Genomic DNA, 26984 nt, shown 5'->3' on the forward strand with positions numbered 1-26984 from the left:
GTCATTAACATAAGATTTAAAACTATGTGAATATTTTGATTAACCTATAATACAATTTTCTATATATTTAATTACCATGAGATTTTCTACCAATTAGATTAACTTAAAACTAAATTAGAATATTTTGTTCAAGGAATGATTTCCCCCGAAGTCTTGGAAATTTTCTTTGTCATGTAATAGAGTTGTTATTCTTTTTAAGATAAAAGGAAGTCGGATTGCATTTAGTTAGAGAGTACATTATAATAGCATGAGAAAATACAAAGTGAGTTCAAGTAAAACATTTTTTTTACATATCCTTCAACTTAGAACTTCTAAAGAGAACATTTGTCGCACTGTGAGGCCTTTCCGTTTCTTTGCAAGTTGGCTACAAGACCCCTTGTTTAAGGATTTAGTGCAATCTAACCGAAATGATAAAGGAAATATGGACAAGACTTGGGGGCTTCATAAAATCAGCTCAAGAGTGGAACAGGTGACTTTTGGAAACATCTTCATTCGCAAGAATCATATCATAGCAATGCTTAGGGGTGTTCAACAGGCTTTAGACAGATTGAATTCTAATAATTTGAGGAAACTTGATATTAAACTCAGAGAGTAGCCCGAAGAAATATTGGGTCTTGAAGAACTCTTATGGCGTCAGAAGGTTAGATGTGAATGGTTAATGGATGGGGACCGTAACACCAAATATTTCCAAAGCAGAACGATGACCAAAAGAACTAATAGAATTGAGGCTTTTAGGCTAGAAGATGGAGGTCGGTGCTTTGATGAGGAGAGGCTTAAAAGGGAAGCTGCCAACTTTTTTATAAGTCTATATACAAACGACAAGGCGGGTGATGGGTATTTCCTGATTAAAAGCTAATTTTCGAAAATTTCTGATGTTGTTAGTAATTTACTCAATTTTGATGTTACAAACTAAAGCACTTTTTTGAGATTTTGCCTTTCAAAAGCTTCGAGAAGGGATGGGTTACATGCTAAGTTCTTTAAGAGTCAATGGGATACTGTTGGCATTTCAATTTACAAACTGATTTGGAGAATTTATCGAGGAGAGATTTTGCTCTCAGTAGCACTTTCATTGTTTATTGGCCTAAAGTCGACCACTTAATTCCATCTGATTAGCCTATGTTTCGTCATCTATAAAATCCTAACAAAGACCATTATTAACAGATCAAGGCCGATTTTACAAGAGATTATCAGGTTAGCTTCATTGAAGGTAGGTCCATCACAGATACCATCACCATTGCGTAAAAAGTTATCCACACTATGCATACTTGTAAAGGGCATAATGCATGGATAGATATTAAAGTGGATCTTGGAAGGGCTTACGACAAAATCATATAGGAATTTCTCAAAACTGTTTTGCACACAGGTTTTTCGCATAAAATGATTCATCTCAGTATGTACTAAATTTGTTATTCTACTACGCAAATTGTATGAAACGAAGGTATAATTGACGAATTCAAACCTTCTAAACGGATTCGCGAAGGGGATCCTCTATCACCATATCTATTTGTTACGGGCATAGAAAGATTAGCTCACGATATTAACTAAGTAATTGAGAACAAGAATTGAGTTCCTTCTGAACTTTCAAAAAGAGGGCTAAAAATCTCATACCCTCTTTTTGTTTTTGCAAATGACTTGGTTTTTTTTTGTTTCCCCCGAGTTGATATGGAGCAAGTAGATGTAATTAGCAATATGCTAAACACTTTCTGCTATTTCTCAAGTCACAAAGTTAATGTTTGAGAAACTCAAATCTTCTTTTCAAAGGATACTAAGAAGAGTGTAGGGCAAGCTATCAGTGCAAAACTAGATTTTCATATGGTGTACTATCTAGGTTGGTATTTAGGAGTCCCTTTATTTCACAAGAGAGTGATAAATGATACTTATAAGTTTGTTCTAAATACTATTCAGACACGTCTTAATGGGTGGGATGCTAAGAGGCTTTCAATGGCAGGAAGAGTGACACTTACTAAATTGATCATTTTATCAATTCCTTACTACTTTATGATCATTTTGTCAATTCCTTACTACTTTATACAGTTTGTTCTCATTCCAAAAGGCATGTGTGATGAAATAGTGAAACTAGTCAAAAAATTTATTTAGGGCTCTACGTTTAAATCAAGAAAGCTAGCTCTTATTGGATAAAACCGATACATGTTTATTTTATTCCATATAGAGGATCCAATCGAGCTGAATTAAGGGGAGATAAAGTTCACATTGGTTGTAGTTTTGACAAACTAATACATGTTTATTTAGTAAAACTTAAATCATGTCTTGTATTAAAGATTGATAGTGAATTATTTTTTAGGTAAGACTCCACAAACATAACAAATGTAAGAAGTTTTCGAACTACACAACCAACTTTTATATCCATCTATTAATTTTACTCTATTAACTAATAAAGCTAGTTTCAATTAAATATGCAACTGAAAGACATAAGAGGACAAAGGACCTCCCCCTCCCCCTCGCACCTATAAATACCTTGAAAAACGAAGAAGAAATGATTGAACCCTTGACTCTTTTACTAGCCCTAGTCCTTTATCTTCCTCAACATACAACATTTTCCTCCTCCTTTACCTGCTTGCATTTTTCCAGCTTTATATATGTTTAGATGAATTGATCTTCTTTGCACCATCACATTTTGTTCTTTTATCTCCTCTATTGCTGATATCAATAAATATTTTGAATTTCAATACAATTCAAAGAAAAAAATTCCATCACTATCTTTCTTTCTCGTATAGAAGAACTTTTTTTGTAAGGGACAAAAAAATCTTAAGACATCTCAGGCGTAAGAGGGAAATGATTGTTTTCAAGTTAATTTAGTTGGAAGCTTTTCGACCAGCTATGAATTTTGCTGTTGCTTATTTTACAAGAAAAAAATAAAACAAATTAATTTTTTGCTTCTTTTTTCCCTTGTGATTCCATAAATTTTTTTTCTCATGAATAACCCTTGTTTTAATAAATAAATAAATAAAAACAAAAAGTGAAAAAGAGTGAACGTACATGATTGGTTGCATAAATCTCGCGTACTTTTTAAATAAACTTCAAATCAAATGCAAGGTGAAAAGGGTAATAGAGTAAATTTAAATAATTCAATATTCGCCTGCCAATCTTTGTCTCATATACGCTTTCCTCCATTTCAGAAATTTTCAGTTCTCTTAAACAAGGAGAAAACAGGGAAAAAAAGCGAAAATTTTCGAAACCGAGTCGTTTTTTTCCTGTTCTTTTCTTTGTATTTGAAATTTCAAAGAAAAAAAAGCAACATATTTTGATTCTATGCCACCTCATTTCTGGGGATCGGAGGATCAAATTATCATTACATTTCCATAGATTTTTTTTTTTTTAAATTCTGTGTTTGTCTGGCAAAGAGCTCTCCTCCTCTGTGTTTTTGAAGAAAAAAAGAAAGAAGAAAAGGAAAAATGGCTGGTTCGCAGAGCGGAGATTTAAAAATGGAAGGATGGTTACATATAATTCGTTCGAATCGGATTGGATTACAGTACTCAAGCAAACGTTACTTTGTTCTTGAAGATCATCTTCTTAAGAGCTTCAAATCCATGCCCATTTCCAATCTCCAGGTTTCTCCCCTCTTTACTTTTTTAGTATTTTTTTTGTGCGTGTGTGAAGAAGCTTATATTGCAAGCTTCGTTACTCATTTACGAATATTGTGAACAAATAATGGCATTTAACTTTAATATGATTCTCTTTTCTTTTTGATTAATCGATCTAGCTGCTATAATGAAGGAATAACGAATTTTTAAAGTAACGGTTCTTATATTTATTTATTGGTTGTATTTTTTTTATTCGTTCATTTAATAGTGATTTTGGTTGCTTTTGCGAATTAGTTGAATATACTTAATAATTTCATAACAGACGCGTTTCTCACTAGGTATAGTATGAGTATTTCGATAAGGAGGGAGAGTATTTCGATACTATACTAACCTGGTTGAAATTCTTTGCTGACTTCTTTTTTAGTTTGTGTACAGGTAAATCTGGGGAATTGTACTGTCAACTTTGTGTCAGGAATACTTTACTTTAGCATACATATGTCAGTCTTGTGTTCTTTAATCTTTAGTTTCTTTTTGAAAGTTAAGTTGATTTGATGATAATTTTAAGCCAAGCTAATAAGTGGCTATGAATAATTGTACAAGTGATGAAGCCAGGTCTTTGTTTTAGTGCGAAGTGGCTTAATTTAATTTGATGACTATCATAAGCCAAATAATACGTTTATACATAATTATACAATGATGATGAGGCCACGTCTTTGCTTTAGTGGGAAATGGCTTAAGCAGCCTCGAAGAATACTCGACGATCAAGCTATCTTGTGCCTCTGTTTCTAGATGTTGCAGTTCATTTTTAGTTTTGTGAAAGTATTGTGTATATGATTTGATTAATCAATAAATGGGGATGCTAAGATAGTATTTAGGCTCAAATTCATTGAGTTAATGTTCTTTTTGTTTGTAGCTTCACATTTGCATACCGTTTATTTTTCAGACATGACAATATTATTGGGCATAAAAGATAAACCTCTGATTTTCTTTTTAGGAACCTGGTAGAAGTGCAATCATTGATTCTTCCATTCGAGTGACAGACAATGGGAGGGAAAGCATTCACAGAAAAGTATGTGGTTTTTTCCCTCTAGGACAGTGGTAAATTTTCTGATTTATGTTTTCTGATTGGTTCATGCTATCGGACCCTTGTAATGACAGTTCTTTGTTCAACTTATAGGTGTTCTTCATATTCACCCTTTACAATAGTTCTAATCACAATGATCAACTTAAGGTGAGGCAAATACAAAGATTCTTAGTCAATATATATCATACTTTCACCTTCATGTATGAGATATGGAATCTAAATTTTATAGCTAGGAGCTAGCAGTCCTGAAGAAGCTGCAAGATGGATTCAATCCTTGCAGGAAGCAGCCTTAAAGGTGCTGAACTGCTTTCTCTTGTTATTGCACATCTTAACTATCTGGCATTAGATGATATGAGACGACTTGATTGTATATATGCAGGGTGGTCCATACTCTGGAAATGATGCTGCTTATTCAAAGAGCAGATGGCAGTCCTTCAGGTATAATAAAGAGACCATCTAGTATTTCTATTCAGCATAAGCTTCTGCCCCTTTCTTTTTTGTCTGTTCACCTATGCTTGCAAATGATTTGCAAATTGCTTGAATAACTTAAGTTGGATTATTTGGGATAGTTAGTAGTGATGAGTGTGATAGGACATGATGCTCTTTTTTATCAAGTATTCTCTCATATTTGTTCCCTATAACCATATATCAGTTTCTTATAAGGATTCTGTGCATGCAGGTCGAGTGGTTCAAATAATGAACATCACAATAATTCTCTTGACTGGACTCTTTATTCATCCACGAAGATGGACAGAGTGACATCTGATGTTGTAGCACCATCACCTTGGACAATCTTTGGATGCCAAAATGGTAAGTACAAATCAAATATTTGTGATTTTTTAGATTGAGTTATTTGTCTAAAACCATGAGGCAATGCAGGTCTCAGACTGTTTAAAGAAGCTAAAGAAAGGGATTCTCATAGAAAGGTTGGTAGCTTTTGATTCACAAGTCAAGGATATTCGTGCAATTGCATTTGACTTTTTTCTCTCCTTCCTCCATTGGCAGTGGGATGACCATCCTGCAATCATGGCTGTGGGCGTTGTAGATGAAACTTCGGAAGCCATTTTTCAAACACTTATGTCTCTTGGACCCTCAAGATCACAGTAAGCTTCCAATTACTCTTTAGTTTCTTAAAATAAAGCTCTTATATTCTTTTGCAAGAGGCATGGTTTAATTTCACTATCAAGTGGTACTTTAGATCTATGCATATTAGCAATCATAGTAGATCTAGCATTGTGATTTGTTGGAACAGACTGCACTGTGATTGCTATTCTTACTGGCCATATTTAAATGAGCTGTTAGAGCTCATGTGTCACTTCTGTTGTAATAGAGAAGAAATGTCAACTTAAGTTTGATGGATGATAGAAATAGAAACCAAGTAATTATTTCCCTTGTTAATATGAATCCAATCTCTTTAGAAACTCTTAATCCACAAACGTTTATTAGCTACACAAAACCATAAGAAGAAATCTATATTCTGAAGATGACTCTATGCAAGGATTTAGCATCAGTATTTGGTGCCTGTTTTAATGCATATATATTTATTTGTTTTTACTTACTGATGCTCTCTTGTATGTCCTAAAGTTGTGCAAAATTAGAGTAATATTCATCTAGCAATTTTTTTTGTCTTATCTGGCATGCTTTCTGTTTCTTTTTCTAAAACCGAGGGTAATTTTGCAAATTATGTTGCAGATGGGACTTCTGTTTCTACAAGGGTTGTGTGGTTGAACATCTTGATGGTCATACTGATATTGTTCACAAGCAACTCTATAGTGATTGGTTACCTTGGTCAGATCCAAACTTCTGATTTAGTCATTATATCTTGCAAGTCGGAGATTTCTGTATATATGTCTTCTCTAACTCATTATACTTGCAGGGCAATGAAAAGGAGGGATCTCTTGTTGCGGCGCTATTGGAGAAGAGAAGATGATGGAACATATGGTACTAATTGTTCTGAGGGAACTCTTAACATTTGTATTCAAAGTTGGAACAGATCAAGTTAAACTGCAAACTAACTTATTTTGGTTGATATTATGACAGTTATCCTCTATCACTCAGTGTTTCACAAGACTTGTCCCCCGCAGAAAAGCTATGTTCGTGCCTGCCTTAAAAGTAATGTATGCCTGAAATATATAATAAGAAAAGATAACTTTTCTACATTTTCTGAGTTCACCATATTATTCTGTTATACATAAGTAAATACATTATAAGTCGCATGAGCTGGTTTTGGTTTAAATTTAGCATACAAGAGCCTTGTCTCCTTAGTATCTCATGTGTGCATGATCACATGCAATTTACTGGTTTGTGTTTGAAGCATCTTTGGCTTCTCAATTTGGATACTGCTCATTGGTTCATATTCTATTGCTTTAGTTTGGTGTGATCAATTTCGCCATTTTTCTTGTATACCACATAGAAATTTGTGGGTTGCTGCACACATGATGCATTTTTTTTTTATGTGTGTGTGTGTGTGTGTGTGTGTGTGTTAAGGAGCGATGTGGAGATGTATTTTTAAAAGCAGCAAAATCAAAACTTAATCTACAACGTTATTGTTTGATGCTTATTTGCAGGTGGTGGATATGTCATATCTCCTGTGAATGAAGGAAAACAGTCTGTTGTAAAACACATGCTTGCAATTGATTGGAAATTCTGGAAATCTTATCTTCGAACTTCAGCAGCTCGGCCTATTACCATTAGGATGCTTGAGAGAGTTGCTGGTAAATCATTTATTTGTGTTTTAACTCTGTGGGATTTGTCATCCTAAGCTTCAACTGCTGTTATAATCTTATTTATTTGTTCATAATATTGTGTTTGTGGTTTGTGCATCTGTCTTATAACTTTGTGTGATCATTTGAGCCATTAAATTTCTAGGCATTTATATCATGTACTTGCAGCATTACGAGAATTATTCAGAGCAAAGCAAGTAAAATATCCTTCGGACGATCTTTCTTCTGGAGAGTTGACACGGAAAGTTAGGTTGCACCAGAGTGTGGAGGATGGCTCAATTGATATGTGTACACAAATAGAGGCTGGGAAATCTAAGGAAACTACAAGTGAAGTAATGGAAAGGGCTCCTTCAGAACATTCAAGTCTGTTAGGTCTTAATGATGCAGCTGATGAATTCTTTGATGTTCCCGAACCAACAGACTATGAGCAATCAGAAGATGGTTGGACTTCTGACTTTGGTCCTGAAGTATCTCAGGTGCACATCAAAGTAATTATTGTTTTTTTACATGAAAGTGAATTTGCAGTTAACTTGTGGTTGTATTGCTGTTACTCTTAGCATTAAATGAGGCTATTACAAGTTCTGCGTGTATTATTTTGCCATGAGTTTCTCACTTGACTTCTATGTGACTGAGAAATTTGTAGGATACACGTCATCCAAAGTTATCAACTGCTGCTGTTTTTGTGAAGAAGTTACATGGTCTTGCAGGTGGTTCCTTTTTGGATGATCAGTATTTCACCTTAACTTCTTAATGTGGCAATGAAGTTTTTTTTTTTTTCTCCAAGAAAGTTGTAGAAAGATAAATTGCTGATAACTTACAGTTCTTCCATGTTGCAGTTCAAAAACGAGGCTACATGGACTTACAAGACATGACGAGGGAAGATGGTATATGTTGCTCCTATGGAAACACTCTTCCCAAGGATCCAACTTGTACATTGCCTTGTAGTTGGACAGCTGCAGAACCCTCAACATTTTTAATTCGCGGAGAGAATTACCTAGAGGACCGTAAGAAGGTATGAAGAACAATGCTTAAATGAGGACAAAGTTGAAGTCTATGAGAAAAATTCAGCTGGTGTGTTCTATGATGATTCATCCATTGTACGTGTGATTGCATGATCATGCCGTGAACTGACATTTTGTCTCTGATGATCTCTGACTATACTGTCTATGGCTCTGTACATGTCCTTCCATATTTTGCATATCATGTTTGGATACAATCGATTGTCAGCTTTTGTAGATATCAAATAGTGATCAACTTCTAGAAGTCATGGATATCCCCATTGAATTCACTGACTTTCATTTTATATAGCTCCAATTTTAGTTTTCCTGCATTAAATTTCAACTTCCAGTTTAAAATTATTATATATTTGCTTTGCTTTCAGTTTAAGGCAAAGGGCACTTTGATGCAAATGGTTGCTGCAGATTGGCTAAGATCTGACACAAGAGAAGACGATCTAGGAGGACGTCCTGGGAGCATCGTTCAGGTTCTTTTCATTTCTTTTTTCTTTAAATATATGTCATCACTAATTTTTCAGATTGAGATTTGAGGTCATTGTTTGTGAGTCACCTATAAGCAAAACTAGTTGCATTTGCAATATGCTGCCTGTACGTTAAAATAATGTTACAAAAATTGTTGGTCTTGCAGAAATATGCTGAGCAGGGAGGGCCAGAGTATTTCTTCATTATAAACATACAGGTATTCGAGTTTCTGCTTGCTTTTAATTCCGCCAAGCTATATTTCCATCTAGGCTAATGTACTAAAAAGGCACTTAAACTACTACACTATGTTTAAACAAGCCCTTAACCTATTTTTGTAGTTAAATAAGCCCTTAACCTATGATTTTTACTCATAAAAGCCCTTCATTTTAATATTAAAGTAAATATATTTGAAATTTCAAGCTCTTATCTTAATTTTTTGTTGATGCAATAAAAATTATATATACTTTAACATCAACATAAAATCTAAAAGAGTAATCAAAATTTTCAAAAGAGTAATTATGTCATGTATCTAAGCGCTTTCAAGAAATTTTAATATTTTATTTTATTTTTATTTAGTAAACTATTCTCATCAAATTCACATCAGCATAAAATGCAAATTAATTTAAATTTTTAAATAGTTTTACTTTAATATTAAAATTAAGGGTTTTCATGGGTAAAAATCATGGTTTGAGGGCTTATTTTTGTTTAAACAAAGTATAATAGTTTAAGGGCTTTTTTAGTGTATTAGCCTTCCATCTATGTTTTCATCGGTTCTTAAGCATTGAAAATAGTCAAACTATTTCCTGCAATGCAGGTGCCAGGTTCAACAACATATAGTCTAGCACTATATTATATGATGAGTAGTCCAGTGGAAGATTCACCCTTGCTATACAACTTCATCAATGGAGACGATGCATATAGAAATTCACGGTTTAAGCTCATTCCATACATATCAAAGGTTGGTATTTGCAGCATTTTGCAGTTGAGATCGGGAATCTTTTCTATTCTAGTGAGCTCACTTGTCACCAGTGGGTTACGTAATAAACTCAAAGAGAAACAAACAATCGAACTTACATTTAACTCCATTTAAATTGAACAGGAGAAACTACGTTTTCCGAATTCTCTGTACCTTTTTTGACAGGTCACTTAGTTTATACTTACTACTGCTTTCAAAGATTTGCATTGTAAGAAATCCCTAAGCTTAAGGTGTCAGTACTGAGCCTACCCAGACCTTATGACCTATGAAGAAAAGTAATTGCATGCAATCTTTACCATGAAGACTAGCCGGTTTAAACTCATACCGCATATAGCTTCATTTCACAATTTGCATTGTACAAAGAAAAAGGGTTTTGATAGATGACTTTGTTTTGTTAGGGATCGTGGATAGTCAAGCAGAGTGTCGGAAAGAAAGCTTGCCTCATCGGCCAAGCTCTGGAAATAAATTACTTCCAAGGGAAGAACTACTTGGAGGTAAATTTATAACATTGCCTCATTTTTAAACAATCAGTGTTCAAAGTGGATTTTGACAATTGTAAATAGCATGAGAAACTCCGGCATACTGAAACTTCGTAATTTTTTGTTTTCAGCTTGGGATCGACATCGGATCATCAACAGTAGCAAGAGGTGTAGTCAGTCTTGTGCTTGGTTACCTCAACAATCTGGTTATTGAAATGGCATTTTTGATACAGGTAAAACAACAAACACTTAGCAAAAACAATGAATGGAAAAATAAAATGGAATTTCAGTGTCTTTGATCTTACACTTCCATAAATGTCCAAAATTGTAAATATTTCATGCGGAAACCTACAGGCAAATACAAAAGAGGAGCTGCCGGAGTACCTTCTCGGGACGTGCCGGCTTAACCATCTGGATGCAGCCAAGTCTGTTCCAGTAAAAGTATGATTGAAAAATAAAATTCTTAAATCTGATGAAAGAATGAATCCCAAAATCAAATCAAACGGGCTTTATCAATCAATACCCATTGATATTAAAAAAACAGCTCTTTCTTTTTTTTTTTTTTTTTTTTTTTTTTTTGTATAGATGACAGTGTTGGTTAATATTGTATTCAAAAAATTTTCCCATTTTGATTTCTTTCTTAATTTAGTTGTTAGCTTATCGTTTTCTTTTCTAAATTGAGTGATTGCATGGTCTGGTAAAGATTGAGTTCAAATCAAAACCATTCTTTTATTTCCTTAGAGAAAATCAATCATATTTCTAGAAAATTTATTAGTACATTGTTTTTTCTTAGATTTGATAAACAAATTAAATGATGACAAGTGTTAAACTAAAATTAATTAAAAGTTATATGTTCCTATTCTTATTTTCGTGATTATTTTTATAAAGTAGATAAAGAAGCAAGAATTTGTATCTATCTGATAAATTATGGAAAATTTTCAATATTTAATTTTTAAATTGTGTTGGATACTTATTTAACTTTTTAAGTAATATAATTTTCTTTTTTAAAAAATGTGAATATGATAAGTAGATGATTATTTAATCACTTAACTTGAAAATATTAGGCATTAAAACTATGAAGTAGTTCATTTATACCGTGTAAAATTTAAATAGTTTTTCATCCTCTATAATTTTTATATGACTAGTATTTTAATAATTCAATCATTAAATTTATATCAATCTAAAATAATGTATATATTAATATATATTTAATGGTTGAATTTTTTATGTAAAACAAATAGTTAGAACTTTTAATTAATACTAAACATGTATGATCTACATAAATAAAATATGAAATATGACAGTTAAATTATTAAAATATTAATCGTATAAAAATATAGAAAAATATAAAATTACTAAAATTTTATATTGGTGTAAATAAATTCTTCCCTTTTATTAATATATCAAACAATTTTATAATATAAAATTAATGCTAAAACTAAGTAGTTAAATTTTTAATATTAAAATTTTCAATTTATCACACCCTTTAGCTTCTTTTTTCTTTTGCATTTACACTGAATTGGACTGTAAATATCAAGTTTTTCTAGAATTATGTATTTCATTTCAGCCCGAAATTTGATTTAAAAAATAATTGAATTTTACTGAAGGTATTATTTTATTTTACTTGGCTGCTTTAAACGTGAGCCTCAATACAAGATGACATTAGATTGAGAAGGAAAACGAAAAGGGATTACTTGTTTTCCGCACTTAATGATGATGTTGTACAGTTAAAAAGTTCCTTTCAGCTGCTTTGATAGGATGTTCCTTTACAAACACACTTTTCACCAAATTGGCAGACATAGCTGCCTCGATCAATTATTTGCCTGCAATTGCATTTCTCTTTTAACAGATAATATCATAGTAATAATAATAATAATAATAATTCTCCAAAGATATTTAATATTAAATAATTTCTTTTATTATTTTACTCGTGATTATTTACATTTTAACTTTGTGTTTATAAAACATGGAAAAGGTGTTATGGTTTCGTGGTCAAAGGTCTACTGATGTATTGTAGGCTTGTTATATTTTTTGTGGAAACAGTGAACCAATCTGTACTTAAAAAAGCAGAATCTTGGCTTCTAAACAGCCAGTTCACAATTTGGCAGGTTGTCCGTTTCAAATATAGATACCTATTCATAAAAACTAAATTATCTAAAGATAAATTTAATAGAAATAATATAAAATATAAATTAAATTATAAATTCAATAAAAATAGAACTCCATGATAATAGTCAATTTTTTCTAATTTGGAAATAAAAATTCAACTAAACTGAATAAATTATAATAATATTTGATTAAAAACAATTAGAATCCAAATAGATTTTTGATTTTCTCGGAATTTCTTTAAACCCTAATAAATCTCTTACCAACCCAATCAAATTCAATAATGTTAATTTTCTTTATAACCTAATTTAATCAATACAAACTAATTAATTATGATCTATCAAAATCTTGAAATATTATACAAAATCTCGTTATAATAATTGATTAGATGGTTGACGAAATCTTTTACTGCTTACGTAAATGAGTAAAAAAGAAAACAAACGGGGAAAGACCAAAAAAAAAAAATCTTACAATAAGAGGAAATAAGATAAAATCAATTTTTAAAATATATATAACCAGAAAAAAAAAAGGAAAAAGGGACCACAGGCATGTGAGAAGCTACAACTAAATAATAATTGCAATACCAAAAAGACAATGATTTGTTTCTCTTCCGCCAACTCACTCCATCTCCTCTCGTCGGTGATCTCTTCTTTTTCTTTTTCTTTTTTAATTACTTAATATATTATTTGGTACTTATATTTCATTTCAATATTTAATTTAATACTGAAGTTTTTTCCCAATTTGGTATGGAGTTTTTTTTTTTTTGAGATTTTGGTACATGATTTTAGCTTTAACATTCAGTTTGGTATTTAAGTTTTTAAATTAATACTTGAGTTTTTTTTGTCTCATACAAGTACCTAAATTAGATTTTAATATTCAATTTAATATTTGAAATTTTCTTTTGTTCCAATTAAGTACTTATATTTTTTACTAGATCACACATGTCAAATGTTTTGGGCCATAAAATGTTGTTTAGTTTGGATACTGTTAGGATTTTAACCCGATTAAGTAACGAACAAGAAAATAGCAGAATAAATTGAGAAATTGAACACACAAATTTAACGTGGAAAAACCCCTCCAAAGAGAATAAAAAACCACGGGCAAAGATAATTTTACTATAATGGCAAAAGAACGAAGAGTACAAAAGATGGAAATAAAAACTAAACCCCGAAAACCCGAAAACAAAGAACCCACAAAACATAAACACAAAATTCTCTAAATGTGTTATGAGTTCTAATCTCTAATGGGTGTGTTTTCTAAGGTTATAAAAGAGCCTATTTATAGGTTAAATTCATAGATCAAATAATAATAAAATAATCTAAACTAATCAGTGTTTGATTGAAACAAGTAAACAGAGTTTAATTGAAAGACTATTTTTCAAATTTGACTGAAAATAGGAGTCATATTTAACAAATCTCCACATTGACTCATATTTCCACAACGCCATCTTTGCCAAAGCCCGCCACGAGCCTATCTTGAACTATGTAGGGAATTAACTGAGTCAAATTTGTGCTTAGAAACTGGAAAACTTCTAGCCTTCGACTTGTACACTGCCAAATCAAAACTAACCCGGTCCGATTTTCACAAACACAAGACCTAACTTTTCAAAACTCGCATCCAAAAGAGAACCTCTCTTCAACGAAACAATCATACCTTTTCCCTCCTATGACCAAGTTGCCTCCGCTCCAAACAAGTTAACTTCAACTCAGAATCTGACGAGGACGTCCGATTTCACCGGCCATCGTGTAACCTTCCGAATATAAAGATCGCCGATTCTTTTACCTTTTAACAAAACGAGAGCTCCACGAGATACTTTAATACCGCTTCGACTCGATGTTGATTTTGCATCCTTTCAAGTCTAAAATACTTAAGGAGATGAGATTCTTTCAGAATCGTACATACCGACATCCGAGAGTGTCCTAATCGTCCTATCGTGCATCTTAATTTTAACAAGTACCAATACCAATTACCTTACTAGATGAATCGTTTCCCATGCGCACAACTCCACCTTCAATCGAACTATATGTGGAGAACCATTCTCTATTGGGACACATGTGGAAAGAACATCCTGAATCTAGGATCCACTCGGACGTGAGCTTGGTGTTATCACTTGTTGACACTAACAATAAATCATCCCCATTTTCATCGGCCAAATTAGCACCAGCTACATCTTCCTCGTTACTCTCAACAGCTTTTTTATTTCGTAGTTTATAACAATCTGCTTTGACGTGACCTAGCTTTTTACAAAAGCGACACCTTTTATCTCGTTTCTTTGATGCTACCAAAACGGAAGCTTGCCTATCTGTCTTGCTATCCAAATGAAGCTCATTGTCAAGTTTGTCTCTACTCAACAAATGACCCTTCACATCTTCGAACGAGAGTTTGTCTCTGCCATAAATCAGGGTCTCCCTGAAAAGACTTGTATGAAGGGGGTAAAGAGCACAATAATAGCATAGCCTGATCTTCATCGTCAATATGAACCTCAATATTCTTTAAATCATTTAAAAGAGTAATGAATTGACTGATGTGATCTCTAAGAAGCTCACCTTTGTTCATGCGAAACCTAAATAGACGTTGTTTCAACACTAAACGGTTAGCCAGAGACTTAGTCGCATAAAGAGTTTCTAACCTTTTCCACAAGGCAGATGAGGTCTTCTCCATCAATACCTCTTACAATACCGTATTCGTGAGGCACAACTGGATTGCAGATAAAGCCTTTTCATCAAGCTCTTCCCATTCTGTTTTATTTAGATTCTCAGGCTTTTTCCCGATAACAACCTTTTTCAAGCCTGATTGAACTAGAATTGCCATCATCCGAACTTGCCACAGATTGAAATTTGTCTCACCATCGAACTTCTCAATTTCAAACCTTGTTGTTGCCATCTCTAAACGGGCTGACCTATGAAAATTGAACTAACTCTGATACCACTTGTTATGATTTTAACCCGATTAAGTAACGAACAAGAAAATAGCAGAATAAATTGAGAAATTTAACACACAAATTTAACGTGAAAAAACCCTTCCAAAGAGGATAAAAAACCACGGGCAAAGATAATTTTACTATAATGGCAAAAGAACGAAGAGTACAAAAGATGGAAATAAAAACTAAAACCCAAAAACAAAGAACCCACAAAACGTAAACATAAAATTCTCTAAATGTGTTATGAGTTCTAATCTCTAATGGGTGTGTTTTTTAAGGTTGTAAAAGAGCATATTTATAGGCTAAATTCATAGATCAAATAATAATAAAATAATCTAAACTAATCAGTGTTTGATTGAAACAAGTAAACAGAGTTTAACTGAAAGACTATTTTTCAAATTTGACTGAAAATAGGAGTCATATTTAACAGATACTAAATTGTATATTAAAACCAAACTTAAGTACCAAATTGAAAAGAAAACCCCAATTAACAAATTAAACATTAAATAGCAAATGGTATATTAAATTTATTAAAAAATTAAAATCACATTTAAATTATTTTCAATTTAAACAATTACAATACAATTATGTAATAGGAAGGAGAAAGAGTTATAAACAGAGATTAAATCTAAATCAAACATGAATGGACTAAAATCATATTTACATTGCACATACGTAAATTATCAAAAAATTAATTTCTTTTCTATTTCAAACCCCTTTTTAATTTTTAATCATAACCTTATTTTCCTCTTTCCTTTGGTTTGAGTTAAAAATAAATAAACAAACCAATATTATATTTTATCAAAAATCTACTAGGAATTACATTATTAATTTCTCATCTAGATACTTAAAGTTTTCTTAATAAAAGTAATATTTAAATTATTAATTTTGTTTCATTTTGCCCAAAAGCATAATACTTACCAATAAAAATGTGACATGTGGTATTGTTTAGGTAAAATGAAATGAAATTGATAATTTAGATACGTTTAAATAATAATAATTTAGGTATTTAAGTGGAAAAGTGGTACAGTGTGAGGGTCAATTTTGTAGCTAAGCCAATTAATAAATAATTGACAGATGAGCGGTGATGAAAAGTGAAACCGTACAGTCGCCTCCATGTGCGTCATCCCACATTAACTTTTGCTCCCTCTCTCACACACACACACACAAAATCCCTAAAAATCCCAATGTCAGACACGGTAATAATATCATCTCCTCTCTCATTTTCTCTCATTTTCCTCTAATCCAAACAATGCCTCTCCTTCAATTCTCTCCTCGAAACAAGGTCCCCTTTCTCTCTCACTCTCTCTCTCTCTTTGCATTTTGTTTTTCTTTTTCCTGTTCAGAGAATAAAAAAAACATTTTAAATGTTAGCATTTCATTTGCAATTTTTCTATCAATTTCTCCTCTGCAGTTTAGCTTTGTTCTCTGTTTGATGACTCAGGAAATGAAGAAAATGGCACTTGGAACTCTTTTCTTTGTAATTAATTACTAATTGTTAGAAATTTCATTTTGCTACATTTTTATTTTCCATTTATCCAAACAAGCTCTTGAAATTATTATTACTTTATTTGGTTAAATTTTTTCATGCTAAAATGACGACTTAACTGGTTCTCTAAGATATTTATTTCCTTGTATAAAACCCACCTAAATAGGTTGTTTATTTATTTATTTGGTTAACCTTTCACACCTAGGAAACTTTATTTTTTATTAGTTTAGTCTCCTTAATTTCTTCAATTTTTTATATAAAATAAATAAGTTGTTGCTTGCTTTGCCAATTAGGCTACTTGTTTAGTAGCAAATCTAAAAGAGACATTTATTTCCATATATAAAATCACCTGTATTGGAAACTTTATTATTTTTGCCTTAAATAGTATCCTATACTCCTTAATTTCTTAAAAATAATTTTTATAAATAAAAAGTTATTGCTCAAGACATTATTGCTTTGTAAATAATAATAAAATGATAAAAGAAAAACGGAATGTTAGCTAGAGAAGCTGATTTCCATATTGGATAATAACTTATTACAAACCCCTTTTTTGTAGGCGTTTAAATTAAATTTTCCACTTATTTTGTCATAAATGTTTACATTAAACGCGTTTTTATCATACTTTTGTATATAATAGTAATTAACTTTCATTTTTTTTTTCTTTATTTTGTGAACAGAAAAATAAAGAAGAGCAAAATCAGAGAAAAAAACTATGAATAATTCTTGGTTTAACAAATGCTTCGATGGGTTTGGGGTCAATGATGGTTTATTTGATGACTTAGTCAAGTATTTAGATTTCCCATTGGAAGATGTTGAAGGAACGGATGATGATGGTGCTAGTGGTGAAGGTGTTGTAAAAGATTTTCATCTGCCTCTCGATGATGTTGAAGATAAAAGTTGTGTTGGTGGTGGCGGTGATGATGCTGGTGAAGATTGGGATTGTAACTTCCAAAACTTAGAGCCGCCGCCTGCTAATGTTTTGGCTAGCTTGTCTTCTGGTTTTTGTGGCGATTTTTTCAGTGATACTTTGGAGAATAAGTTTCCAGTTTCTGTGAGTTACCTTTGTTTCTCCTTATGCTAGTGATGTCTAATGATATTTATGGAGTTATTAGTTACTATGCTTTAGTGTGTATTAGATTAGTGTTCTGTGTTTTGGCAATACAGTTTACAAATCTAACATGTGCACTTTCAGGATGTACTTCCCAGAAAGCAACCATTAATGGGCAATATGTTAATTATTCGTTAGTCTTTGTTAAAAAGCAATGTTATGCAAAACAATTTTGTTTCGCAGGAGTTGTGCAGTGTTTCTCAACCTCCTTGTAGTTATTAAACATTAGGCTCTTTATTGACAAAATTCTTCTGTGAAGGATGCTCTGGGAAAAGCTTTGGTTAAAGCTGGTTATATGGTGTGACAAAGAGTTACAAATGAAAATACTTGATACAATAAGAGCATGAGGCATATTATGTGCACTGGTGCAGTCATGCTGTTATAGTGTGGTACATGTTTTTGATCAGAGAAAGCAAGCAGGTTAATCAATGCTTGGTTTGCCTTACCAAGAAATGCAGTTGATTGTGACTCTCTGGTTACTGTTCAATGGCACAGTGGTTCTTTTTAAGATAAATTTTAGTATTAGAGATTCATGCAATTGTTCTAGTAGCCGATGGTGTTTTCTATTATCATTTTCAATTGGATCCTCGTACAGCCACTAAAATGAATGACTAATTCTTTAGAGTGTATTTTTTCTTCCTATTAAACTCTTCCTTAACCTCACATCCGACTTATTGCTTAATTCTTCTTCCCTTTTGTATCTAGTGTGATGAGTCTTCAGAGCTAAACCAGTTGTCAGGCATTACCAAAGCATCCTCCAGCAGAAGCACTACTACCCTAAACGGAGAATCTGTGGATGTCAAAGGTTCAACTTGGTTCCAGACTTCTAGTCCAGTGTCTGTACTTGAAACCAGTAGCGCTTGCTCATCTGCAAAGCCTGCACCTATCAACCCTAAGCTAAGTTTCCTGGTGAAACGTGACCGAAGCAAGCGCAGGCGAGCATCTACCTTTAACCTGCAGTTCACATTGCCTTTCATATCCTCCACAGGATCTACTTCCTTGGTTGGTTCTGAATCAGAATCAGAAAGCCATTTAACAGAGAAATCTGCCAAAAAGAGACAGAAGAAAAAGAACCTGACATGGCTTTCAGGTTCCAGTGAGAATGACAGATCCTCCTCCGAAGAGGCTGCTGTTGTTAGGAAATGTACGCACTGTGAAGTTACAAAAACTCCACAATGGAGAGAAGGACCCAAGGGTCCAAAGACCCTTTGTAATGCATGTGGGGTTCGCTACAGGTCTGGCCGCCTCTTTCCAGAATACCGTCCTGCTGCAAGTCCTACATTTGTTGCATCATTGCACTCCAACTCTCACAAGAAGGTGATAGAGATGAGGAAACAATGCCAAGCTGCTGAAGTCGGTAACACCATCTACGGTGTTAATTCCACCAGAAATAGCAACCGCATTGATTATTAGTTTAGCAGGCATTTAGCAGGGAGCTTCCTTGTTCTGTGTTTTACTATTACTATTATTATTATCATTATTTTCCTTGTTTGTCAGTGTGTACATTAGTGGAATAAGTAGGATGTTAGATGATGACATGTTTGGTAGGAGGAGTAGGCAGAAAATATAAAATCAGCGGGAAGTGGAGGGTGGATTATCAAATTAGGGTTAGTGAGTGGTAATGCCATTTAGATGTTCTTTTTAACATGTTTGACAGTATCAGGTCTCACCCTATTCATTTATTCTTCTTAAATGCAATTAATTTAGTGTCTTTTTCTCCATATTATCTTCTATTCTTCCACTTCTCTCATACTCACCCAATCTTCCTCAAGCTCTGCAATCCATACACTATGTTTTGGAACAAATTTGCCCAAAGGGTTCATAAAACTAAGGCTGAGCAAGAAAATTCCATCCGAATATGGTTACTCGAACAAAATTAAAATTTATTTTATTTAGTTTATAATTTATTTTATTTTGTAAAAAGTAATTTTAGCTCTTTAAATTTTATATAATTTTAAGTTTGTAAATGATATCTTCTAAAAATGATAATTTTTAATTTAATTCTTTAAAATTGAAAAAATATAAACTATTAAAATAATAAAATTATATTTTAACTCTCATAAAAATATAATTTCATTTCAATCCTCTTAAAATTTTCTAACTTCGGCCTTTTTCAATGGAAACAAATGTTGAACTAAAGAAGCCCTAAGAAAACAGATTGGTTGGGACTTTTGGCAAATGCAAAGGCAGTGCAACCAAGTGTAGAGAGTGTAGGCACAAAGATTAACAAATTTTACTAATTGAATTAAATTTTATGTGCACTTTTAGTTTGAACTTCGTCTTGTCATAGAGTTGGAAATCTCTACCACCACAATATCATACACCATCTAGTAAAGTTTGTCAAAGACTTTCCATTTACCATTCATTTTCATGGTAAGATTGAACATACACTCAGTTATTTTGTTTTTCTATCTTGATACATATACCACTCAAAATTTCTCCATCCATTCTAATAAATCCTTTACTCTCCCCCATAACAAGTTCTAATCTCAAGTATGACCACTCATCAGGTTAACTGTCTCTATATAGATATTCTTAATTCCCTTTTCACACGCTAGCTTAACTCCCTCAAAAGCCAGCTCCCCCCCCCCCCCCAAACTCAGCTTCCAACACCGGGCAAATCCCTATTTTATGGGAAAACCCCTATAGCCAACGTCCCATTGTCCCTGACCACTCCCGCCACTGCAGCAACAAATGTGCCCACTGCTGCATCAGTATTTACCTTTATCCACTCCCATTTCGGCACCTCCCATCGTATCCCCACTCCTCCCCTACTTATGCTATCCAACCCCTTTCGAAATAAACATTCGGCACTACTAACCTTATCCACAAGCCACAAACACCACTGCAGAAATCCTGCTTTCTTTTCAAAGTTAGGATAAAAACTTCTTTTGTTTCGCGCCTCAACAAATAATCCCAAATACCACATCGCAATTATCACTTACTATTGGAAAGTACTCCGGTCTAGATATATTAATGAGAATCCAATCTTTGAGGCTCAAAGATATGAATTCAGTAAGTTTTGAAGGCTGAATAATAGCCGACCGAGTTTTAACTGCCCTAAAACAAAGCCTCAACACATGATCCGTGTCTTCCACCTACATCCACAACTGCTGCAATTTGCCTCCTCCGTCATATGTCTCCGCACTCGTGAGGAGTCCGTCATTCAATACTAGCCATTGGAAAGATCTCACCCTTTGTGGCCCTTTTAGCCTCCATGCTGCCTTCCACAGAAAGTCATTTACCGTCTGATTATTCTGCTCAGAACTGTAAGCAGACTTGACACTAAAACATCTTCTCGATTCCCACCTCCAACACAACCTATCATCCTCATCATTGTTATTTGGAGGTACGGTCACCCCAAGTCTCTGAAGACCATTCTCCGAAAACACAAATTGCAGTCGAGTCCAATCCCATCTTCCATCCCCCTCCACCATCTTTGATACTGGAGTGAATTTACATGTTCTATTAACAGGCCCGATCCCGGAATCCATTCATCATGCCAAAAATCCACCGACCTACCATTTCCAAGCTTCCAACATATCCCTTTCTTGACAAATTCCCAGACCTGAGCTATTCCCCTGCACAACCTGGAGCAACTGCCTCGTATGATGGAGGCCGGGAGGACCTCTTGCTTGTTATGCAAGACTTTGACTCATAAATGATTGACATTCTGAGCTATTTTGAATCCCAAACTTCATTAGAAACGATTGGTTTAATTCTACCATCGTTCGTAATACCACTCCTCATTCACCCCTTTGCACAATCAGTCCCATCCAACCAAATGAACTCCCTTCTTCTTTTCCGTTGATCCCCAAACAAACCCACATATAATCTTTTCCATCTCAAAGCAGACTCCTTTGGGAACCAACATGGTTTGCATAACATAGGTCGGAATAGTAGCTAGCACAGACTTTGCCAACGTGATCCGTCCTGAAAGCGACAAACTTTTTGCCTTCCAACCTAACAATTTCTGTCGCATTCTATCAATCACGTACCGATAAGTCTCGCTAGTAACTCTTTTGTGAAGCAAATGTACCCTAGATATCGACCCAAGTTCTACTTTCTTGAATCCCAATCCATTGCTCAAATTTAATCCCATCATATTCGTCACATTCTTGCTGAAAGATACCTGTGTTTTTCACGGTTCACTTGATGTCTAGAACTTTCGCAAAATCGAACAATAACTGAATTAATAACTCCCATTTGTTCCGTCGAAGCTTCTGCAAAAACAATTAAATCATCCGCAAAGAAAAGGTGGTTAATTACTGGCCCTTCCCTATTCAACTTAATCGGTTTCCATCTACCATCATTCACCTCCAACGCAATGGCTTGGGCCAACCTTTCCATACACAAAACAAATAGATATAGTAATAAAGGATCCCTTGCCGTATACCACGCGAGGTTGAAAACGGTTCTGAAAGCTGCCCATTCCAACTCAGTTTGCATTCGTACAGAACTAACGCATTTCATAGTAGTTTAACTTAACAAGTCTAGAATCCCAATATCCTGCAACGTGTCATCAATAAAATCTCATCTTAACATTACCCGTGATATGTGGACTTGGTACTAACAAAAATCTTAAGGACGAAATTAAAAAATATATTTTTATGATAATAAAAATATAATTTTATCATTTTAATAAATTATTTTTTATAATTTTAAAAAAATTAAATTAAATTTTATTATTTTTGAGGTCAAAATATAATTTTATTATTATTAATTTAAAATTTTATAAATTATGAATAACTTAAATAAAAAATTTTCTATTTTAAGGGCCTTGCCCTGCTTGATCCTTGGCTCTGCCACTTATAAGTCACCATGCAGAGACTAATAGACCGGAATTGCCTAACCATTTCTGGGCTTTTTACCTTCGGAATCGGAACCAATATAGTCTTATTTATCCATTCCTCAAGATTACCTCCCTTCATCACCCCTCGAACCGTCCCCACTACACTCTCTTCACTACCTGCCAATTTTTCTGAAAAAACATAGCAGGCAACCCATCAATCCCCGACGCTTTCAATGGATGCATATCCATTACTACCCTATGCACTTCTTCCTCCGTAACAATGCTAGACAAACACCTTAATTCATTATCCGAAAATTTTAAAAAATTGACCCGAACTGCATAATAAGGTGTTGCCAAGCTATCCGTTTGGATTAGATTAGTAAAGAAATCTACCGCATGTTGACGTAGCAGTTTCGGATCCTCACACCAATCCTCATCCCCTACTTTCAGGGAATGAATAGTGTTCTTTTGCCACCTAGCCATCGTACTCAAATGATAAAATTTCGCATTTCTGTGATTCTGTCCCCCTCAATCAACCACTGACTTGATCTTTGTTGCCAAAGCATTTCTTCCTGACACCTTTGGTCAAGTTTTGATTCTTCACCAACCATGCATTATATTTGTTGTGGTTTAGGGTTTTCCATTTGCCATATATCCACACCATGTTTTCCTCTTGCTTTTCTAACAAACCTCATCATCTCTGCATTCATCCACTTGGATTTGCTTGATGTCCCATTGTCGGTTTTGATGTTGTTTCTTCACCAACACCTTTCAATTTGTTCCTTTTATCCGTTTAATGTTGAAAGACAGCATTTCCAAGGGTTGATTAAAATTTTGAAGAAAATGAAAATCGATTTGATTCAATTTTGGTTCCATTATTTAATTCGGTTTGATTATTATTTAAACGAATTTAGTTGTTGTTCACAAGTTAGAAAATTGTAATTATTTGAATTAAATTAAATTTTACTTTTATAATATTTTTAATTTTTATAATATAAAATAAATATTTTACATTTAAATCGATGAATTTAAAAAAATTATAAAATATAATGTTAGTATTTAGTACACTCTGCACTATAATTTTTTATTTTACAAACAATCTAGAAAATTTGACAAATATATTTTTAATATTTTATTATATTTTTGTAGGACAATTATTAACCTTCCAACTCTATTTATAATGTCTAGAAACTCTACTTACAATATACTAAATAATTTCCTATAAAATATAATCAAATAAAGATTTTTATCGGCCCTTCCAGGTTCCTAAAACACATTTTGCCACTGTCCAAGAGGGAAAAGAATTCACATTTCGCTTAAAGCTTTTTCTCTCGTTGTCTGTTAGCATAGATTGTCATGTCAGCATATGTTGGTTGATTCAGCATTTATTAACAATCATGTTAAAATTCTGTTACAAATTGATAATTAACATCAATCAAACAGCAGATTTGATAATTTTATAAGTTTAGAGTTCAATTGATTATAAAAAGTTTGAAAAGACTTAATTGATTTTTTTTAAATTTTTTTTAAGGGTGTTTATACCATTAAGCCAACAATAAATAAGTGTTGTAATATGCTGAATGCTTTATCAGTTTTTATGTTGGCGTTGGTCATGACCCTTTGCTTCGCCATTTTAAAGTCAAGCCCTTTGCTCGTTGCCACCTCTTCTAGTCTCTTTCTAATCAACTTGAAACAAAAGGAGGGAAGGACCTGAACAGACGGAAAACTAAGCTAAATATACCACTTGTAGGCAATACAAATACATATTTCACGGGTATATTATGTAGTGGATTTGGAGGTTGATCAATGCCAGAAACAAGCAGAACACTTTTCCAAAAAAAAAAAAAAAAGGAAAATTAATAAATTTGATTCACTTCATGAAATGAGGGTAGTCAAAATAGAAAATGATGATGATGATGAGCGAGAAAAAGATAACAGGGCTTATACAATCATCCAATAAAAAGTTCCAAACATGCAATGAAGCTTTGATGATAATGATAAAAAAAAAAGGTTTGGCTACATCTCTGATTGCAAAGAATCTAAATAATTTCTGGCATTGTCCAGTTTCTGGAGTTGAACTTTAGATAACAAGTTAGTATTGTCGTCAGCCAAAAACATGAATGACAAGCCTTGCATGTCTGAAAGTCAATTAGTTGCAGGATCATGGTTGATGGTAGTACCAATCATCCTTCGAGAAAAGCCAAGACATTCAAGAAACAGCAAATTATAGCAGTCAATTGGGTCCCATAACCTACATCATGGATTTAAATACAAAAAGCAATTTATGGTCGTTATTGTGGTCGCTTCGGCACTTATCATGATAATGATATTCAACAACGAAAACAAAAAAAACTAAAACCACAAAGTAATGACCCTATTTCATGTTACAACCCATGCCACTACATTTTCATATAACTATTTTATCCTTTGACAATAAAATGGCTAACAAAGATTATTTAACGATTCATCACTAAACATAAGCGAGTTTTCAGATATATATATGTATGGCACACAACAATTAACACTTATTAAATATGGCAAAGAAGTGCTAGATTAGACATGTCCATAAACTTCAACACTTTTATTTATTTATTTATTTTTTTGGTATTAGCCAAATTAGAAGTATCTGGATAGGTGAAAAGTCCATTAACATATTACAAAAATTATTACTAGCTAAACATCAACACTTTCCTGAAAGGCATGCCACTCATCTCTCCCTGTAGTTGAAATACATCTTTACTCCCTATTGCATCTTCAAACCTGCAAAAGGGTAAATGGAAATCTCAGAACTTATCATGAAGTTGAAGCTACTGAATTGCAAATGCTTCATAAAAGTTAAAGCTAAATAAATTCATAATCATAAGATCCCACATGGTAAAAAAAAATCAATTATGATCAAACAAATACACACACAGCAGGGTCTAAAACAACACATGATCAACAATGAATCCCTCTATTATAAGGGATTCTCCATGCCACAAAAACCAGAGGAAGGTAAACATAAAAGGTTTGTGAAACTTCTCTATGGTAAAATCTTTTAGCCTATGAAAACAATGGCCTTATGACCAACAACTACAAGCACACTTCCTTGTAAAATGCAAGTCGCTAAACTATATATTATCTGCTAAGACTCAACATAAAAGAGAATAAATTTTGAGTTTGCTAATAAAAACTGAGAGGAAAGAAAATAAAGTGAGATCGTTATAACAAATCATTCCGAATTAGAATGATAAGAGGAAGGAAAACAAAAATGATCCAAGTTTAATCTTTTCATCTTACCAAGTAAAAATGAACTGATTAACAAAATTCAGAGATTTAAGAGTCATTGAAAATAACAAGGGAAAAAAAAACATTTTCGCTATTAGCTGAATCAACAAGAGATTTGATGGAAAACGATTTGTTAGCTGCATCAAATCGCTTATTGATTTGTTAATCAGTTAAGTCTTCACTTAGTAAACCTCAAAACTCAGAGATTTATGCGTCATTGGTTCATTAAAATAAGCATTCTGGTATTAGTTTAACGGGTGATGCATTATTTGAGTGTAATTCTTGAGTGAAGGCTACGTAACCGTCTACGCTATTGGCTCACATTTAATTTAACAAAAAGAAACATAAAAGATAAGAGCCATTGATCTCTGGTTCTAGATTTACAGATGAAGTTGGAATAAATTGAAGATAATGCAATCATAGACATTGAAATAAGTGAATGTATCAGTAATAGAAAAGAAACTACCTGAATAAAGGGGATTGATTGAAGGAGAGGTTAGTTGTAATAGAGCTCGAGGCCCATGCCATCGTGAATCTCGTAGTCTTTGAGGGTGATATGGTCCTTGTAGATGGTGTACCACTTCTGGATTCGAATCTTATCGGCTCGGGTTCCAGTCTGAGCAGCAACCAGCTTCTTGAGGTCGCCGATGGTGTCGTCCTCGTTGCACTTCACCCTCACCTTCTTCCCCAGCCTGTCGTTCAACACTACCTCTATCATCTCCTTTCTTTCTTTCTTTCTATTTTCCTGTTAACACAAATTACCAAATATTATTGTTTGTTGCTGTATCGTTGACGCGTCCATCTCTTAATTTATGTAGTTACATATGGGATACGCGGGTTCTGGAAATTTCTTTTGAGGGTATTTCCGCACTTTTATCCCGAGCAAAGATTCGTATGACCAGTTAATGCTTCACACGTGTCTACACTTTGGTGAACCATGCAAAAGTGAATATGTTTAATGCATATATTCGTATATCTATATGTGATGGGCTTTTATTTTTATAAAACTCAAAATTATCA

At 33.3% G+C, this 26984-nt stretch overlaps 3 protein-coding genes and 1 long non-coding RNA gene across 6 annotated transcripts; 2 read left to right on the top strand and 2 right to left on the bottom strand.

Moving 5' to 3' along the window:
* Positions 1 to 3034: 3034 nt before the first annotated feature.
* On the top strand, positions 3035 to 11127 carry LOC108467878 (protein ENHANCED DISEASE RESISTANCE 2-like). 2 transcript variants are annotated; one of them, XM_053018405.1, is made up of 21 exons: positions 3035 to 3569; positions 4537 to 4611; positions 4720 to 4773; positions 4856 to 4921; positions 5006 to 5064; positions 5306 to 5436; positions 5506 to 5552; positions 5632 to 5729; positions 6319 to 6414; positions 6503 to 6567; positions 6667 to 6738; positions 7194 to 7340; positions 7518 to 7837; positions 7993 to 8056; positions 8186 to 8361; positions 8731 to 8832; positions 8994 to 9044; positions 9642 to 9785; positions 10202 to 10297; positions 10414 to 10515; positions 10637 to 11127. In XM_053018405.1, the coding sequence occupies exons 1-21, from the start codon at positions 3414 to 3416 to the stop codon at positions 10727 to 10729; spliced, it is 2214 nt and encodes a 737-aa protein (XP_052874365.1). In that variant the 5' UTR covers positions 3035 to 3413; the 3' UTR covers positions 10730 to 11127. The 2 variants fall into 2 exon arrangements, with proteins under 2 accessions (XP_052874365.1, XP_052874366.1); XM_053018406.1 differs by having other exon boundaries at positions 7518 to 7825.
* LOC108467879 (uncharacterized) lies at positions 10116 to 10794 on the bottom strand. Of its 2 annotated transcripts, none has more exons than XR_001868926.2 (2): positions 10667 to 10794; positions 10116 to 10485 (listed from the first exon to the last, which is right to left on the bottom strand). It is a non-coding gene; the product is annotated as an uncharacterized LOC108467879 (long non-coding RNA). The 2 variants fall into 2 exon arrangements; XR_008269656.1 differs by having other exon boundaries at positions 10588 to 10722.
* Positions 11128 to 16424: 5297 nt separating the features above from the next.
* On the top strand, positions 16425 to 19626 carry LOC108470085 (GATA transcription factor 11-like). The gene is made up of 3 exons (XM_017771292.2): positions 16425 to 16593; positions 17475 to 17848; positions 18611 to 19626. Exons 2-3 carry the CDS (start codon positions 17510 to 17512, stop codon positions 19316 to 19318), a joined length of 1047 nt encoding a protein of 348 aa, XP_017626781.1. The 5' UTR covers positions 16425 to 16593; positions 17475 to 17509; the 3' UTR covers positions 19319 to 19626.
* Positions 19627 to 25257: 5631 nt separating this feature from the next.
* Positions 25258 to 26778, bottom strand: LOC108468962 (ubiquitin-like protein 5). The gene is made up of 2 exons (XM_017769832.2): positions 26431 to 26778; positions 25258 to 25457 (listed from the first exon to the last, which is right to left on the bottom strand). The coding sequence occupies exon 1, from the start codon at positions 26680 to 26682 to the stop codon at positions 26461 to 26463; it is 222 nt and encodes a 73-aa protein (XP_017625321.1). The 5' UTR covers positions 26683 to 26778; the 3' UTR covers positions 25258 to 25457; positions 26431 to 26460.
* Positions 26779 to 26984: the final 206 nt, after the last annotated feature.

The sequence above is a fragment of the Gossypium arboreum genome, chromosome 8 (assembly GCF_025698485.1).
Source record: "Gossypium arboreum isolate Shixiya-1 chromosome 8, ASM2569848v2, whole genome shotgun sequence".
Classification (NCBI taxonomy): Eukaryota; Viridiplantae; Streptophyta; class Magnoliopsida; order Malvales; family Malvaceae; genus Gossypium; species Gossypium arboreum.